Below are 17,145 nucleotides of genomic sequence, written 5' to 3'. Positions count from 1 at the left end.
TGCTCACCCCAAAGCACGGCACGCTAGAGCTTCCTAAGCACTTCTTTAAAAAAAAATAAATAATAAGATTATCCCTGGGCGGTGGTGGCGCATGCCTTTAGTCCCAGCACTTGGGAGGCAGAGGCAGACGGATCTCTGTGAGTTCAAGACCAGCCTGGTCTACAAGAGCTAGCTCCAGGACAGCCTCCAAAAGCCACAGAGAAACCCTGTTTCAAAAAAAATAAAAATAAAAATAAAAATAAAATTATAAAACATTTATGTGTGTATGTACATTCATAAGCCGTCCATTGTGGAGGTCAGAGGACTACATTGTTTTTTCTGCTTCCTCCATTTGGGACCTGGGGCTTAAACTTGGTGGTCAGGGTTGATGTAGATACCACTATCCACTGAGCCTTCTCACCAGTCCTAATGCAGTTCTTTGTTTTATTTTATTTTATTTTATTTTGGTTTTTCGAGACAGGGTTTCTCTGTGTAGCTTTGGAGCCTATCCTGGCACTCGCTCTGGAGACCAGGATGGCCTCGAACACATAGAGATCTGCCTGCCTCTGCCTCCCGAGTGCTGGGATTAAAGATATGCGCCACCAATGCCAGGCCCTAATGCAGTTCTTAATGTCCCCAGCTTTGTTGTATTAAAGTCACAGACACAGACATATGTGTTCCCAGAGTGCAGTGTGTCTGTGGATTCTGCTTCCTTTTCTTTTCTTCTCGTTTTCTTTCTTTCTTTCTTTTGAAAGGGAGGTGGTTAGAGGAACAAGTTTTTTTTATTTCAAAAAGGCATTAGTCAATATTCAAAAATCAAAGCAGTTGCAATATGAGGGATTTTTTTTTTCCCCAATTGCCTCCAAAATTGAGTTTTGGTCGTTTGTTTTGAGATAGTGTCCCATGTAGCCCAGGCTGACCACAAATTCTCTATGTAGCCAACAATGACATTGAACTCCTGACCTTGCATGTATCTCCCAAGTGCTGGGATTATGGGTATTCATCACCCTGCCCGATTTATGCTAGAGGCGAACCCTGGGCTTCACACCAGCTGGGCAAGTACCCTCCCGATGGAGCTGCACAGACCAGCCCAGACCCTGCTTCTTCATTTCCAAATAACTCACAGCACCAGGCCTCTCACAACACTGGCCCAGAAAGAAACCAACCATGGAAGCCACTGGGTACAATCCTCTGCAACAAAGCAGACGCTAGACATAAAGCAGTTCCCGCCATTGTGGATGACCAAGAAGCCTGGCCACCAGCTGACACACATGAGACCTACACTCATTTTCGTTTGTTTGTTCATTTGTTTGTTTGGGGAGACAGGGTTTCTCTGTGTTGTGCTGCCATCCTGGAACTTGCTCTGTAGACCAGGCTGGTTGGACTCAGAGATCCACCTGCCTCTGCCTCCCGAGTGCTGGGATTAACGATGTGTGCCACCACTGTCTGTGAGCCCTACACTCTTGGCAGGGCACTCTGCAGCCCTCTCTGCGGGTCTCACTCACGGTGGTGCTCTCCAGATCCAGCCCAGGTTGATGTCGCCCAGGCTATGGCTGTATACAGATGGAAATGATTGAGCTCCGGCTTCTCACACAACATTGTGCCAAAGTCACATACATTGCAATCAGGCTTTGTGCTTGTTCTTGAGGATGGCTGTGAGGTAGAAATCATGAAGAATACCTTCTTAGTAACTGGAGCTCCAATCAGATTGGGCTGTGCACACCCCTCTTCTAATAATCCACTTGGAGGCCTAGCTCTTGTAACCCAATGTGCTGGTCAAGTGTACCTCTCTCCCACTTACGCACCTAGGAATCGTTAGCAACCTCAGACTCCCAACAGCATGGGCTACATACACACACCACCCTGGACAATAAGTAAGTTTCTCCTCTCTGACAACCATCAAACTTGGACACTTTCTATTCAAATGTGTTCTCAACATATACAGGCCAATCTGGTCTGAGCTGGTTTTAGGTACGTGTCCTTGAGTGAACTTTTAAGGAGCATTCCCTATTTATGACCTTATTTCTGTGCATAACTGAGTGTGCTTATGATTAAAATCAAATGCATTATGGAAAGGGATACAAGCAGTAGAAATATGAGTATTAACTAATCTATCAATCAGAACAGAACCACCCTCACTACACTCCTAGTAACCAAAAGCCCTCCTTCTCTTCCAGGAAGAGGAAGGAGGCCTCAAACCGCACCAGCATCCTCGAGTACCTTCGCTGTCATGCTCCCCCGCTGCTCTCTTGCAGTATAATCTGCCCTTCCTACCACTTGCCTTTGGAAAGGTTTCTTGGCTACTTTTGCAAATCTGTGTAAGCCTTCATTCAGTTCTTTGGATAAGAGACAAAGACCCCAGCCATCATAAGAGCAGAGCTAAGCACTCCCACCCATATGTTCTCCTGGGTTCTTAAAACTTTTTTGAGCTTTCTTAGTGTTATGAGCCCCTCCTCTCTCCAGGAAGAAATGTTTCAATGCATAGCAGTTATACAACGGTGTACATGATTAGAGTTGCCAGGTTTCTGTTTCTGTAATATTACTATAGAATGTTCCTCCCTGCTTCTGATAGTGTTTCTATAATATCACTATATAATATTCCTCTGATTCTGATAATGTTTCAATAATATTACTATGTAATGTTCCTCTCTGACTTCTTTGCTCTGAAACCTACTTTTTTTGGAAATTAACCATGCATGTTTTCCTTTAATGTTACATCAGACATAGCTTTGCAAACTTTTTCTTTCAAGCTACCCATGTCTGATAGCTGCCCTGAATTCCTCCAAGCACGTGTGGCTGGTTCATGTTCTTTGAATCTCCTATGTTAATGTCTGTCCTTGACAGTATTTAGTGTAACTATCAGTACAAGTGTTCCCATGCCTGCCATTAAATTTTTTGTTTTGTTTGCTATGTTTGCATCTGTTTTTTCCTTGCCTTCCTGGGGCTACCTGAAGGTGTTTTAGAATTCCTCTATTGGGGCTGTACAAATATCTCAAAGGGTAAACATGCCTGTGGCCAAGTCTGGTGACTTCTTTTTTCCTTAAAAATATGGAATGCTACATGAATTTGCATGTTATCTTTGCCCAGGGCCATGCTAATCTTCTCTGTGTCATTCCAGTTTTAGTATATGTGGGGCTAAAGGAGCGCTTGTGTCTGTTTCTTACAGTAGCTTTGCTCGTGGTTGTTTGCTCTCTTCCTGTCTCCTTTGGAGCTCCAGGGATGCAATCATCAGATCTCATGTTTCCTGAAGCTGTCTTTCCCAGCCCCTGTCCACTTTCTCTGTCAGTCCTTCTCTGTCATCTCCACCACTCTTTTCCAGTTCGTTTCTTCTCCCTCTATCCCCTTCACCCTGAAGATGAGCTCACCCACTGAGCTTTTTGTTTTCATTATCTCATGTTTTCAGCTCTGAAACTCCCACTTGGTTCATCTTTGTATTTTAAATTTATTTTCTGTGATTTTTATTTCACTAGTTGAGGCATTTTTATCATAGCTGTATCAAAATTTTTGTTGGCCATTTTAACATCTCTGCCAGAAAGGTGTGCTGTCCAGGCTTTCTACATGGTCTCCTCTGGCACTATGCAGCACAGACACTGGGCAGCTCCGGGTGGCCTCACAGGGTGGATGTGCCCTCCTCTAGTCTTCACTGATACTGAGGAGTTGGTTTTCCTGTGGAGCTTGTCTTGAGTGGAGCAGTCTTCTTCAAAAAGCTCACTGCAGTGCTGGACATGATGGCGCACGCCTTTAATCCCAGCAGCACTCAAGAGGCAGAGGCAGGCAGATCTCTGTGAGTTCAAGGACAGCTCGGTTTATATAGTGAGTTCCAGGATAAGCCAGTGCTTCAAAGTGAGACCTTGTCTCAAAAATAAAATTTTTAATTAAAAACAAAAAGTTTTCTGCTTTGGAGGTGTCCCCTTTCCTGGATCTTTGGCTAGAGAAGGCAACTCTTTTTGTCTGTGCAGACTGGTATTTCTGGGTTTCTACCTTCTTTTGTTCCAACTCTGAAATACACAGGCAAAAAGAAAACCCAGGAAACTCAGCCCATGGTACCCTTGGGCTCCAGCATCTCTGCTGGATCTCTCTTCTTCACACTGCCATCCAGATTACCCTATGATTGTTTTATATTTCCTAGGCAGTGGTTTTAGTTGCCTTTAGCAGGAGAAATAAGGAAATAACCAATCTGTCTTTCTAGAAGAAGAAAGAATAATATTAAAGTCACAATAATGTCACCGCTGATTTTTAATTTTAGAGCCAACTTATAAAGTAGATAGTAGATTTCATCATGGCCCCACAAGGAATGCTCGTGTTGTTGCTGAAAACAAGATGGCCATGTTGTGATGACGGGAGAATTAAGAAGAGAGCAGAGTGAAGCCATGAAGAGAGACACAAATGCTCTACCTGACAAAGCAGAGGTCAAAGGCAACACTTCCAACTGTTGGAACCAAGAGTGAGGTGTAATGCATGCTGCTTAAGGTTACTGGAGTTACCAGGAGGAACCAACTGATTAGAGACCAGGGACTGCTCTCCACTGTAAAGACCAGCGCACAATGTTATTTAATAAAATTATGTACTTACACTCACAAGCATGCAGATATATATAGAAGAATAAAACCACCTCTGGGAACTAGGCAAATAGCTCAGAAGTACAGTGTTTGCCTAACAAGCACAATGATGTCTGCACTGAATGCCAGCACTGCAAAAAATAAATACACAAAACACATTTATCATTAAAATTACTTCCATTCTGAAGAATTTATACATAGGCACATTTTTTTTCTTTTTTTTTTTCTTGTCCCTTTCCTCTTCTATGAGGTCATCCTTGTTTCCTAGCTTCTCTGAAGGTGTGGATTGTAGGCTGGTACTTCTTTGCTCTAGGTCTAAAATCCATATATGAGTGAGTACATACCATTTTTTTTTTTACTTTAAAAACCATTTAATTCGGGGCTGGAGAGATGGCTCAGAGGTTAAGAGCACTGACTGCTCTTCCAGAGGTCCTGAGTTCAATTCCCAGCAACCACATGGTGGCTCACAACCATCCGTTATGAGATCTGGTGCCCTCTTCTGGTGTGCAGATATACATGGAAGCAGAATACATACATAATAAATATACATAATTTTTTCTTGGTAGGTGCCACTTATAAAAGTACAATTGACATCAGATAAACAATTTGAATAGAGACTGATAACAACTAGTGAAACAAAAAAATCTTTATAATCCTCCCAACCAAAAAAAGCTGAGGAAAACATTGTTTTACCACTGTTTTACAAGACTTTCAAAGAAGACTTGAAAATGATAATCCTCAAATTATTCCATGATATAAAAACAGAAGGAACTTCACCCAATTCATTTTATGATACCTCAGTTACAGAGATACCCATATATTCAGGATATCTTGTTTTTAAATGATCAGAGAGTACATACCATTTTTGTCTTTTTGTGACTGGGTTACCTCACTCAGGATGGTTTCTTCTATTTCCATCCATTTGCCTGCAAATTTCAAGATTCCATTTTTTTTCTGCTGATTAGTACTCCATTGTGTAAATGTACCACATTTTCTTTATCCATTCTTCAGTTGAGGGGCATCTAGGTTGCTTCCAGGTTCTGGCTATTACAAATAGTGCTGCTGTGAACATGGTTGAACATATGTCCTTGTTATATGAACATGCATCTTTTGGGTATATGCCTAGGAGTGGAATTGCTGGATCTTGTGGTAGACTGATTCCTATTTTCCTGAGGAACCTCCATACTGATTTCCAAAGTGGCTCTACAAGTTGGCACTCGCACCAGCAGTGGAGAAGTGTTCCTCTTTCTCCACATCCTCTCCAGTATAAACTGTCATTGGTGTTTTTTATTTTAGTCATTCTGACAGGAGTAAGATGGTATCTCAGAGTTGCTTTGATTTGCATTTCCCTGATGACTAAGGATGTTGAGCACTTTCTTTAGTGTCTTTCAGCCATTTTAGATTCCTCTATTGAGAATTCTCTGTTTAGTTCTGTACCCCACTTTTTTTTTTGTCTATGGAGGCTTTTTATTTATGTTTTACATCTCTAGAAAAAGAATCCCAGGATTTTCCCTCCTGTGTGTTTTTGTCTTGCTTCTTCATGGTCCATGATGGCAGCCGAGGTTGTCAGTACAATGAAGCCAAACTGACTGGACCGGAGCAGATTGTTCTGCCACTTTTCTAGGTCTTTGAGCTGCACATTAAATCTAGGGCTGATCACTCCACACTTGTTCACCCTGCCTGTGAGGTTCACCACAATTTTCCCAGCTCTGTGGTCATCAATGATTTCAAATTCACCAATGTAACCATGCTTCATCATCACAGTTAGGAACCCACTGATGACTTTGGAGCAGGGCCTGATGAGGACCTGGCATTTGCCTCTCTTCTCAGCATTGTTGATGCTCTTCAGAGCATCGGCCAGGACATTCATGTGCACCATGGTGACGGTGCGGAAAGATGGCGGAAAGAGTGTGCCCCACTTTTTAATTGGATTAGTTGGTGTTTTGGTGACTAGCTTCTTGAGCTCTTCGTGTATTTTGAAAATCATCCCTCTGTCAGATGTGGGGTTCGTGAATATCTTTTCCCATTCTGTGGGATGCTGTTTTGTCTTGTTGACTGTGTCCTTTGCCTTACAAAAGCTTCTCAGTTTCAGGGGGTCCCATTTATTAACTGTCAATCTCAGTATCTGTGCTACTGGTGTAAAGTTCAGGAAGCTGTTTCCTGTACCAATTTGTTCGAGGGTACTTCCTAACTTCTCTTCTAATAGGTTCAGTGTAGCTGGATTTATGTTGAGGTCTTTGATCCATTTGGATTTAAGTTTTGTGCAGGGTGACAGATATGGATCTATCTGCAGTCTTCTACACACCAGCATCTAGTTGTTGAAGATGCTTTCTTTCTTCCATTGTATAATTTTAGCTTCTTTGTCAAAAATCAGGTGTTTGTAGGTGTGTGGGTTAATATCAGGGTTGTCAACTCTATTCCATTGGTCTACCTGTCTATTTTTGTGCCAATACCAAGCTGTTTTCAGGACTATAGCTCTGTAGTAGAGCTTGAAGTCAGGGATGGTGATGCCTCTGGAAGTTCCTTTATTGTACAGGGTTGTTTTGACATAGGCACATTTTTTAAGACAGAGTCTTACTTTGTAGCTCTGCCTGGCTTGAAACTCTCTAAGTAGGCCACATTAGCCTCAAGCTCAAGAGATTCAGCCCGCAGAGTGCTGGGACTAAAGGCGTGTGCCACCATATCAAGCCCATAGACATACATGCTAACCTTTGATCATAGTTGCTATTTTTTAAATTTTTATCATTTTACCAATTCTATCTGTACCTTTGAAAAGTTTTTAAGTTCCATTTAGTCAAAATGGCATTTTAAAAATTATTTGCTTATTTTTATTTTGTGTATGAGTGACTGTGAAGTCAGAAGAGGGCATCAGATTGACTGAAACTGAGGTTCCAAATGACTTCAAGCCACCATGTGGGTGCTGGGATCCCCACCTGGGACCCTCTGCAAGAGCAGCACGTGCTCCAACCACTGAGCCCTCTCTCCAGCCTCAACACTTTTTACAACAGTTATATGAAATGTTAGGGTCTTCAAAACAAAGTTTCACTATGTTACCCAGGTCAGCCTTGAACTCGTGGTAATGCTCCTGCATCTGTCCCCCAAATTCTAGCATTACAGGTGTGTGTCACTAGGATAACAGCTGTGTTAGTTTTAACACATGCACCTGTATAATTACCACCACTCTCCTGACAATACAGTCCAACATGGATCTACACTGTGTACTGTGGTATTAGCAATCTAGCAGCAACTTAAAGCGTATGGCAGACTATGTGCAGGTAAATGCAAACCCTGCATCACAGCAGCCGAGGGCCCTGAGCTCTGTACATGTTGGAATTCCTGCGTGTCCTGACGTCTGCTCGCTGCAGAGACAGGGGGATAGCTGTGTGTCCCTTCAAATGCCACAGTCAGCCTGATAAGAACAGCTTTCTAACATGAGCAGAACTGATGCTTGGCTGCTGTTCCTGATGCTAGTTGGCCAAAGGCTTCATGGCTTCCTAGGCTCCTGGGACAATTCTGTGTCCTCAGCTGAGGGAGCCTCTTGCTTGTCTCATTTTGGAGGTCGTATGACCAGATTGGATAAGATGCGGAAACTTTTAAGTGCCTGGGATGTGTAAAAAGAGTCTTGTGAAAGCATTTCAACACAGAATTTGATGTCAGAAGGCCATCATGACTCACTCTGCCTTTCTTGGTGACATTATGAAAAAGGCAAAAAGTACAGTAGGCCTTGAATCTGTGTATAAATTATAAAAGTCCACCCATAGATAGTTTCTGTCTGGGGCTTTGTATGCCAGACATAGGTTAAATGGGCTGGAAATTTCTGGTAGGATAACCAACTGCTCTGTGAAGCTCCAGTGTTGCAGATCTATAACTCCACTATTAAATATACAATCTAATGGAATGAGTTGTTTGGGGGACTACTCATTGAAGAATGGTGGAGTCCTCGACTGGGCAACACAGTAGAACTGGCCCTAGGGGACAGGTGTGGTGGAACTGGCCCCACCCTTTGCTCATCCCTGCAAGGGGTAAACTAGCCAGGGCAATGCTGGAGAACTCACCCTTGTGGTGATATATTATTTATGGCTTATTAAAGTTTGCCTGAGGGTTCGGAAAGCAAAGCCAGCCACAAGCCATAAACATCAAGCAATGGTGATACACACCTTTAATCCCAGCAGCCATACTAGCTAGCCATAGAGCTAGGTGTGGTGGCACACACCTTTAATCCCAGGACTCAGAAGACAGGCAGATAGATCTCTGTTAGTTCAAGGCCACATTAAGCTACATGAAATTGATTCAGTCCTAAAGAGAAACAGCTCACACACAAAGGTGATCTCAGCACTTGGGATCACACGCCTTTTATCCCAGCACTAGAGGGGTATAAAAGGAAAAACCTAAGGGTCTCATGTGGAGATTTATTCTCCAAACTCACTGAGGAGAGGCAGCAGTCTAGGGTTGCAGTTGGCCATCTGATTTGCTTTTTCTGATCTTCAACTTGAAGCTTGAACCCCAATATCTATCTCTGGGTTTCTATTATTTGTGTTACACACCCACTCCCTAGTGGTGAAGCCGGCAGGCTGAACAACCCTGCAGCTACCCAGGCCCACAACCAGGGTTAAGTGTTGGCCCACTCCACCATCTGCCACATCTGTGATCTGTTAGAGCATGGAGGGGGGGTGGAGTCCTGTGGACCCAGGACTACAGGATCTCCATGACACTGGGCAGAATCCCAGTGAGGGCCCAGTGTTGATAGTATCGCAGAGACCAGGGGCCTTGAACCAAACCAATGATTCTTGGCAATGAACACCTGCCTGCACGTAACGATGCCTGTAAGATAAAGGACTTTACTGCGTGACTCACAGTGCAACTTCCATGAGGAGACTTTCCCTTTCTTCCCTCCCCCCCTTTTCATCTTAAATCTTACTTGTTTTAATTTGGGGGAGGAGGTTGCAGAGGCAGAGGGCAGGTGCAAGGGGATGGGAGATGAGTGGGATTGGGATTCATGATGTGAAAGACACCAAGAATACATAAAAAAGAAAAAGAAAGAACGAAAAAAGGAAAGGATGGATGATAGGAAGAGGGAGGGAGGAGAGGGAGGGAGGGGAGGAGAGGAGGGAGGGAAAAAATTCTAACATAGTGAAAGACCTTGTTTTCCACGATGGACTTCTAAAGGCCACCAGTAGGTGGCCCCCTAGGACCAAAAGTGCTGAAGACTTTTCCTCCAGGACTGTAAGGGTTAAAATCTGAGCCCATAGTTTGTGTCCTAATTAGCTTTCTATTGCTATGTTAAACACTAACCAAAAGTAATTTGGGGATGAAAGGTTTTGTTTTTAGTTTATCGTCCATCATGAAGGGAATTCAGGACAAGCACTCAAGGCAAGAGCTAAAGCAGAAGCCATGGAGGAACACTGATTACTGGCTTGCTCCTCATGCTCACGGCTTGGTCACTTCCTTCCTTCCTTCCTTCCTTCCTTCCTTCCTTCCTTCCTTCCTTCCTCCCTCCCTCCTTCCCTCCCTCCCTCCCTCCTTCCCTCTCCCTTCCTTCCTTCCTTCCTTCCTTCCTTCCTTCCTTCCTTTCTTTCTTTCTTTTTTTTTTTTTAGAGACAGGGTTTCTTACAGAACTCAGAACCATCTACCCAGAGACGGTGCTGCCCATAGTGGGCTGGGTGTTCCCATAGCAATCAAGAAAATGCCCACACAGACTTACCTACAGGCCAATGTGATGGAGGCAAGTCCTAAACTGAGATTCTTTCTTCTCAGATAACTTTACTTGTGTCAAATTCACACACACACACACACACACACACACACACACACACACACACACACATAGTTGGGATGGTGCTTGGTTCATGGGAAACACACAATATGCTTTTACTATTCTTGTGTGTCTATGCTAGCTTGTGTGCTTGTGCGTGCGTGCGTGCGTGCGTGCGTGCGTGCGTGCGTGTGTGTGTGTGTGTGTGTGTGTGTGTGTCCCTGTGTAGGCTAGAAATCAATGTCACAAAGCCTTCCTCAATTGCTTCCACTTTTTTAAAACTTTTTTCCTTTATTTGTATTTGATGTGTGTGTTTTGTCTGCATGTATGTTTGTCTGTGCAGTGCCTGTGGAGGCCAAATGGGGGCACTGAATCCCCTGGGAATGGAGTTATAGCCAGTTTGAGCCATCATGTGGGTGCTGGAATCAAACAAAGTCTTCAAGAAGAGCAGCCTGAGTTCTTAACCACTGAGCCATCTCTCCAGCCCCAACCTTATTACTTTTTACAAATTTCTTAGCATTTATTTATTTGTGGAGAGGGTACATGTATGTGCCATGGTGTTCGTATGGAGGTCAGAGGACACCTGGAAGGATTAGTCTCTCCTTCTACCTGTGGATCCCAGATACAGAAAACCTAGGTGAGCAGACTTAGCAGTAAGGGTCTTACCTCCTGAACAGTTTCATTGAAACCTCGCCATCTTATTTTTGTTGTTTTAATGCTTTAATTTTAATTATTTATTCTTTGAAAATTTAATACAGGTGTACAATGTTTTTTGACCTTATCCAGCCCTACTCCTTCCATCCAGTTCCTCCCAGGCCCCATCACATGTCCCCCTCCCAAGTTCATTTCTTCCCTTTTTTCTTCTTCTTCTTCCTAATTATTCTTCTTCCTTCTTCTTTTTTAATCTACTGTTTTTTTTCTGATTTAAATTTTGAGTGAATTATTACTAAACACGGAACTCACTTCATTTGGCCATACTGGCTAGCTGTAGAGCTCTGTCTCACCAGTGCTGGGATTGATTACAGCACATCCTGCTGCTGCCAACGTTTTCCATGTGGTTGTGGAGGGTCACATTAGTTCTCCATGCCTGTGTGGCAAACACTTTACCAAGTGAGTCATCTCCCCAGCCCCAATATTTGCTATTTTTAAGACTGACATGGAGAAGTTAAATTCTACACAGTACTTTATATGCTAAATATTGTTGGTACAAGGTGATCCACAAGCACAAGAGTCCAGGCTGGAGAGAAGGCTCAGAGGTTAAGAGCACTGACTGCTCTTCCAGAGGTCCTGAGTTCAATTCCCAGCAACCACATGGTGGCTCACAACCATCCGTTATGAGATCTGGTGCCCTCTTCTGGTGTGCAGATATACATGGAAGCAGAATGTTGTATACACAATAAATAAAATCAAAAAAAAAAAAAAGGAAAGAAAGAAACTAAGCTTTCTTAGTTTAAGAAAGCTGAGAGGGAAGGGAGGTAATGGAGGGCAAATGCAATCAAAATACTTTGTATACACACTGACTTTACGGATAGAAAAGAGCAGAAATATGTTCAGTGCTAGTTCAGAAAGTGTTGGAAATTCTGTCCTAATTCCAAGCTAAAATTTATTGTGTGACCTTTTAATATTAGGTTTGTTTATTATTTCATATGTATGAATGAGTGTTTTGCCTCTGTGTGTGTGTGTGTGTGTGTGTGTGTGTGTGTGTGTGTGTGTACATACATCATGTGTGTGACTGATGCCCTTGAATGTCAGAAGAAGTCTTCAGATCCCTTGGGATTAGAGTTACAGACACTTGTGAGCCACTATGTGGGTACTGGGAATTGAACCCAGGTCTCTGAAAGAACAAATGCTCTTAACCACCGAGCCATCTTCCAGCCCTCTAGCATGACTTTATGAAACTCAGTCAACTTTGATGTTTTATACTGCCAAATTAACAAGATCTAGAATCACCTTAGGCAGGTCTGTTAGAGACTATCTAGGTAAAGTTAACTAAAGTGGGAAGACTGGACCTAAATGTGGGTGGTGACATTCTCCAGGGCTGTGGTCCAGGATTACATTAAAAAAAAAGGACACTAAACTGAGCACCACCTCTCTGTGCGTCATCCTGAGGGTGTGGGAAGACCAGCCTCCTACTCCTGCAACTGTCTCTTCCTTGAACTCTAAGTCAAAATAAACCCTTCCTCTCAATTTGCTTCTGTTAGAGTATTTTATAGCAGCAATAGGACAGAGACTAATACAGCAACTCAAAACAGCAATTAAAATCTTTTTCTGACTCTTTATTTACTGCTGTATAGTGTCTGTCTTTCTTTTCCCATTTTACGCATTTATTTTATTTTTACTTACATATATTCGTAGGTGTTGTGTTATGCTGGTGTCAGCAGAGACCAGAAGCTGGTATCAGAACCCCTGGAACTGGAGTTACAGATGCTTGTGAGCCACCTAGCATGGGTGCTGGGAACTGAACTCTGGTCCTTGGCAACTTGAGTCCTCTGCATGGGCAGAAAGAGCTTTTAACCACTGAGCCAACTCTCCAGCCTCATCGAACAGCAATTTTTAAAACCAAACATTCTAGCACAATTCAAAGACTATATATATATATATATATATATATATATATATATATATATGCACCTTTGATTCTTACATGTGGAGGGTGACAGGAAAACATTAAGTACTCTTTTTCTGTAGTTAGACTGTTAATTCTTTAAGAGCAGAAAACTTTTCATGGGCAGTAAAAACACTATAATTCATAACGTGTGTTCCATTGTTTATTGGTATTTTGTGGCATGGTGGCATGTGTAATGCAAAGTGTGTCTGTTACATGTTCAGAAGCAGGGCTATAAGTGGTGTGGTATGGTGTGGTGTGGTGTGGTGTGGTGTGGTGTGGTGTGGTGTGTGGTGTGGTGTGGTGTGATGGCTCATCCCTGTAATCAATCCTAATACTCAGGAGGCAGAGTCAGGAAGATCTCTATAAGTTGAAGTCTAGCTTAGTCTACATAGCATGGTCCAGACCAGCCAGGACTACACAGTAAGACCCTGTCTCACAAAACAAAACAGAATACAGGTAAATGCTGCAAGAAACCCTGGCTTCAGGAAGCACTTAGTTTTAAATTTGTGTTTGGTTGTTACACATTCAGAAACCTTTTACAGCTGCCAAATGTTTCTCAACTCCTATGTTTGGCTATGTAATCTATATAGACTTGTGGCCCACAGTTTAGGAAGCTATGTGCTTGGTAACATAAAAACATAGAGAAAATAGAGGGAAAGTAAAGGAAAAATTAAAGCATTAACAGGAAAGGGCTCTGCATCTGAAAACCTACAGAATCAGAGGCAACCTTGTGCTGCCCAGACGGGTAAGGACCAGTCCTTGGGGACTGCACTGGGAACAAAGGTTTCTCAAGGACCTTGGTAATTGGGTGAGATTGATAACTACAACGGAAGCCACAGCATTAATAATAAAGGGATCAGTGACACAAACAAATATATTTACAAGTCACTGACTCAAGTTGAGGTCTTTGAAGACCCAGATGTATCACCGCTTTCAAATTTATTTATGGATCCATGTCCTAATGTGATAAACAGTTGGCTTGTAAACTAAAGCTACTGAAAACTAGCACATATAACTCTGGCTGTTTTTCCTCATATTCACTATGTGAGAGATGTCAGCAAGGCCACTGATCCAGGACAACTCCTTACTCATCTGATGAATGGATGAGTGTGTCAAAGGATGAGCAGCTAACTCTTAATAAACAACAGCTCAGTCCCCTGTGGACTAACTTGGTGAGAACACCAAAGTTCTGCCACAGGGCCAGCAATGTCCCTCTTTAAGGGCAATGTAAGCACACTATGCAGGCAAGAGCTACCCATGGCTCATGAGGGAAAATTAAACCTTTAGGCTTTCGGTTGAGCCATTCCACAATTAATTCTGAGAGGAAAAGACAGAAGTTAGGACCTCTGAAACCTCATCACCAGCCACACTGCCAGAAAGCCCAGAAGAGTATGGAAAGACCCTTTCATCTTCCCTTATCCTTCCTTCCCTTTCTGTCTTAGTTCTGGTCGCTACTGCTGTAATGAAACACCATGACCAAAAGCAAATTGTTGGATGCAGTGGGGTGGCTGTGTTATTTCTCTCATAGTTCCATATCATCAAAAGTTGTGGGAAGGAACTCATGTAGAGCAGGACCCTGGAGGCAGGAGCTGATGCGGAGGCCATGGAGGAGTGCTGCTTACTGGCTTGCTCCTCATGGCTTGCTCAGCCTGCTTTCTTACAGAACCCAGGACCACCAGCACAGGGGTGGCACCACCCACAATGGGCTGGGCCCTCCCACATCAATCACTAATTAAGAAAATGCCTTTCAGCCAGATCTGGAGGTATTTCTCAATTGAGGCTCCCTCCTCTCTGATGACTCTGCCTTGTGTCTAGTTGACATAAAACTGGCCAGTACACTTCCTTTTCTTCCCCTCCATCTTTCTTTTTCCTTGCCTTATTCATTCACTCAGCACATGTCTGAACAGTTCTTGTGTTCCAGGAGTGAAGAGGGCTGCACTGAAAAGGCAAAGCAAGACCAAACCTGAGCTTTCCTCTCTGCAGACTGTGGCATGGAGACAACACATTACAGTTGTCACAAATAATCACAGTTCCTGCTGGTGGCACCTCTCACACGTGGGCGCATGGGGTGAGGCACTAACTACCTGGAGAAAGCTGGGAGACTAAAGCTTGGCAAGCCAGAGGTTGGTCATGCCCTGCTTAACACGGGCTGGGGCTTCAAGGCGGAGAGAAACTCATCTTTCACTCCAATCCTACTTTTTACTTGATTCTGTAGACTAAAGACGGAGCTACTAAAGATCCGAAATAGGGGAGTGGCCTAGGGAGGCCTCCTTCCTACCCAGTGCTTGCCTCCTCCACTCCAGCAAAGTGATCCTCCTCACTGTTTCCTGACACAGAGCTAACCACATCTACACCAACACATTGTCTGTGAAAATCCTCTCAACACATTTGGAAAACTGGCTGGCATCCAACTTTTCCAGAAGAATGTTCCAGCCTCCTCCTCAAGATGCACTCTCCCTCCCTCCTCCTCCAAACAAGCCTTCCATCCCCTAACAAACCAAGGACGCACCACATAGCTATCTAGACCCCATAAGGTTAGACAGAGAAATGTTAAAGTGATGCCTCATGACGTAAGGACATTGAATAAAATCCAATAAATTCACATTGGGTGAACCAGAGCAGCCATCGATGTAGGCCTCATCGCAGGAATGTCCTCCATCTAACTTCTCCAAACAGATCCTGTATCCTCTTCCATCTAACTCCTGTGGACACGTCCTCCACCTAATTTCTTCAGACAAGGGCCCCATGCCCCTTGTCTTACTTAGTTGGGGCTATTATTACTGTGATGAAACACTGTGACCAAAAGCAAGTTGGGGAGGAAAGGGTTTATTTGGTTTACACTTCCACATTGGAGCCCTTCACTGACGATGGTCAGGACAGCACTCAAGCAGTGCTGGAACCTGGAGGCAGGAGCTGATTCAGAGGCCATGGAGGGTGCTGCTTACTGGCTTGTTCAGTCTGCTTTCTTATAGAACCCCAGGACCAGCCCGGGGATGGCACCACCTACAAAGGGCTGCCCCCACCTATCAGCCACTGATTAAGAAAATGCCCTAGAGCTGTTATCTTTTGTGAGGGGTGGAGGAGTTACAAGACAGGGTTTTTTTTTCTATGTAGCCTGACTGTCCTGGAATTCTCTTTGTAGACCAGGCTAGCTCAAACTCACAGAGATCGATCCTCCTGCCTCTGCCTCCCGAGCGCTGAGATTAAAGGCCTGTGCCACCATGCTCTGCTAGAGCTGGATCTTATGGAGACATATTCCCAACTGATGTTTCCTCTTTTCAGATGACTCTAGCTTGTGTCAAGGTGACACAAAACTAACCAGGACAGCCGTCCTTCAGACAGACCCTCCATCTGCAGTCCTTACTTTTGTGTCTCTGTAACAGCGACAGAAGCAAGTTATAGAAAGACAGACTTATCTTGGGTCTCTATCCAACATGGCCGGAAAGGCCAGGAAGAGTGGTTCAGATGATGCTAACAAGATCGTGTGTTATAGACTGTTCACATGGCAAATGCCCAGGCAGCAGAAGGAAAGACAACTCCAGTGCTCCCTGGCTCTCTCCCTTTCTTTCTTCCTTCCTTCCTTCCTTCCTTCCTTCCTTCCTTCCTTTCTTTCTTTCTTTCTTTCTTTCTTTCTTTCTTTTGGGGGGGATTTATTTCTTTATTATGTATAGTGTTCTGTCTACATTTATGCCTGCACACCAGAAGAGGGCACCAGACCTCATTATAGATGGTTGTGAGTCCCCATGTGGTTGCTGGAGACTCAGCTAGGGATTGCTTTAGCCCAGGAGTTCAAGGTCACCCTGGGTTACAGACTGAGACACCGTCTCAAAAGGAGAAAGAAAAAGGATACGCAGATACACAAAGAAATAGTATTGACTGCCTTCCCTTAGGTACACATGCATGCATAGAAATGCAAGCGTGCGTGGAAGAACTTACAGCTAGGATGAATTCCACTGCGCACTCCAAAAACAAAGTGCTGGGGCTTCAGTTTCCCTTTTCCTTTCTTTTTTCTTTCTAATTTTTTTTCAAGACAGGGTTTCTCTGTGCATCCCTGGCTGTCCTGGAGCGCGCTCTGTAGACCTCGAACTCCAAGGCGCGCCTGCCTCTGCCCGCCGGGCTTCAGTTTTGCACTGAGACAGCCTGTGACTACCGCCCTCCGACCAACAGAGGGCACCGCGCTCCCACCCCGACTGTCGGCTCTCACAGAGGCGCTCGCCCGGAAGTCCCACCCGTAGCGGAAGTCAGGT

At 43.9% G+C, this 17,145-nt stretch overlaps 1 protein-coding gene, 1 long non-coding RNA gene and 1 other non-coding gene across 3 annotated transcripts; all 3 read right to left on the bottom strand.

The window, feature by feature from the left end:
* Nucleotides 1-243: 243 nt before the first annotated feature.
* LOC103161851 lies at nt 244-17,051 on the bottom strand. The gene is made up of 3 exons (XR_004770994.1): nt 16,835-17,051; nt 12,634-12,779; nt 244-1,632 (listed from the first exon to the last, which is right to left on the bottom strand). It is a non-coding gene; the product is annotated as an uncharacterized LOC103161851 (long non-coding RNA).
* LOC113836990 lies at nt 3,022-3,126 on the bottom strand. The gene has a single exon (XR_003487529.1). It is a non-coding gene; the product is annotated as a U6 spliceosomal RNA (small nuclear RNA).
* On the bottom strand, nt 6,010-6,458 carry LOC107980368 (40S ribosomal protein S15a-like). Its single transcript, XM_035448578.1, has one exon. The coding sequence runs from the start codon at nt 6,415-6,417 to the stop codon at nt 6,025-6,027; it is 393 nt and encodes a 130-aa protein (XP_035304469.1). The 5' UTR covers nt 6,418-6,458; the 3' UTR covers nt 6,010-6,024.
* Nucleotides 17,052-17,145: the final 94 nt, after the last annotated feature.

This window comes from Cricetulus griseus, chromosome 8 (assembly GCF_003668045.3).
Source record: "Cricetulus griseus strain 17A/GY chromosome 8, alternate assembly CriGri-PICRH-1.0, whole genome shotgun sequence".
Lineage (NCBI taxonomy): Eukaryota > Metazoa > Chordata > Mammalia > Rodentia > Cricetidae > Cricetulus > Cricetulus griseus.
This window is presented reverse-complemented; position numbering and strand designations above follow the sequence as displayed.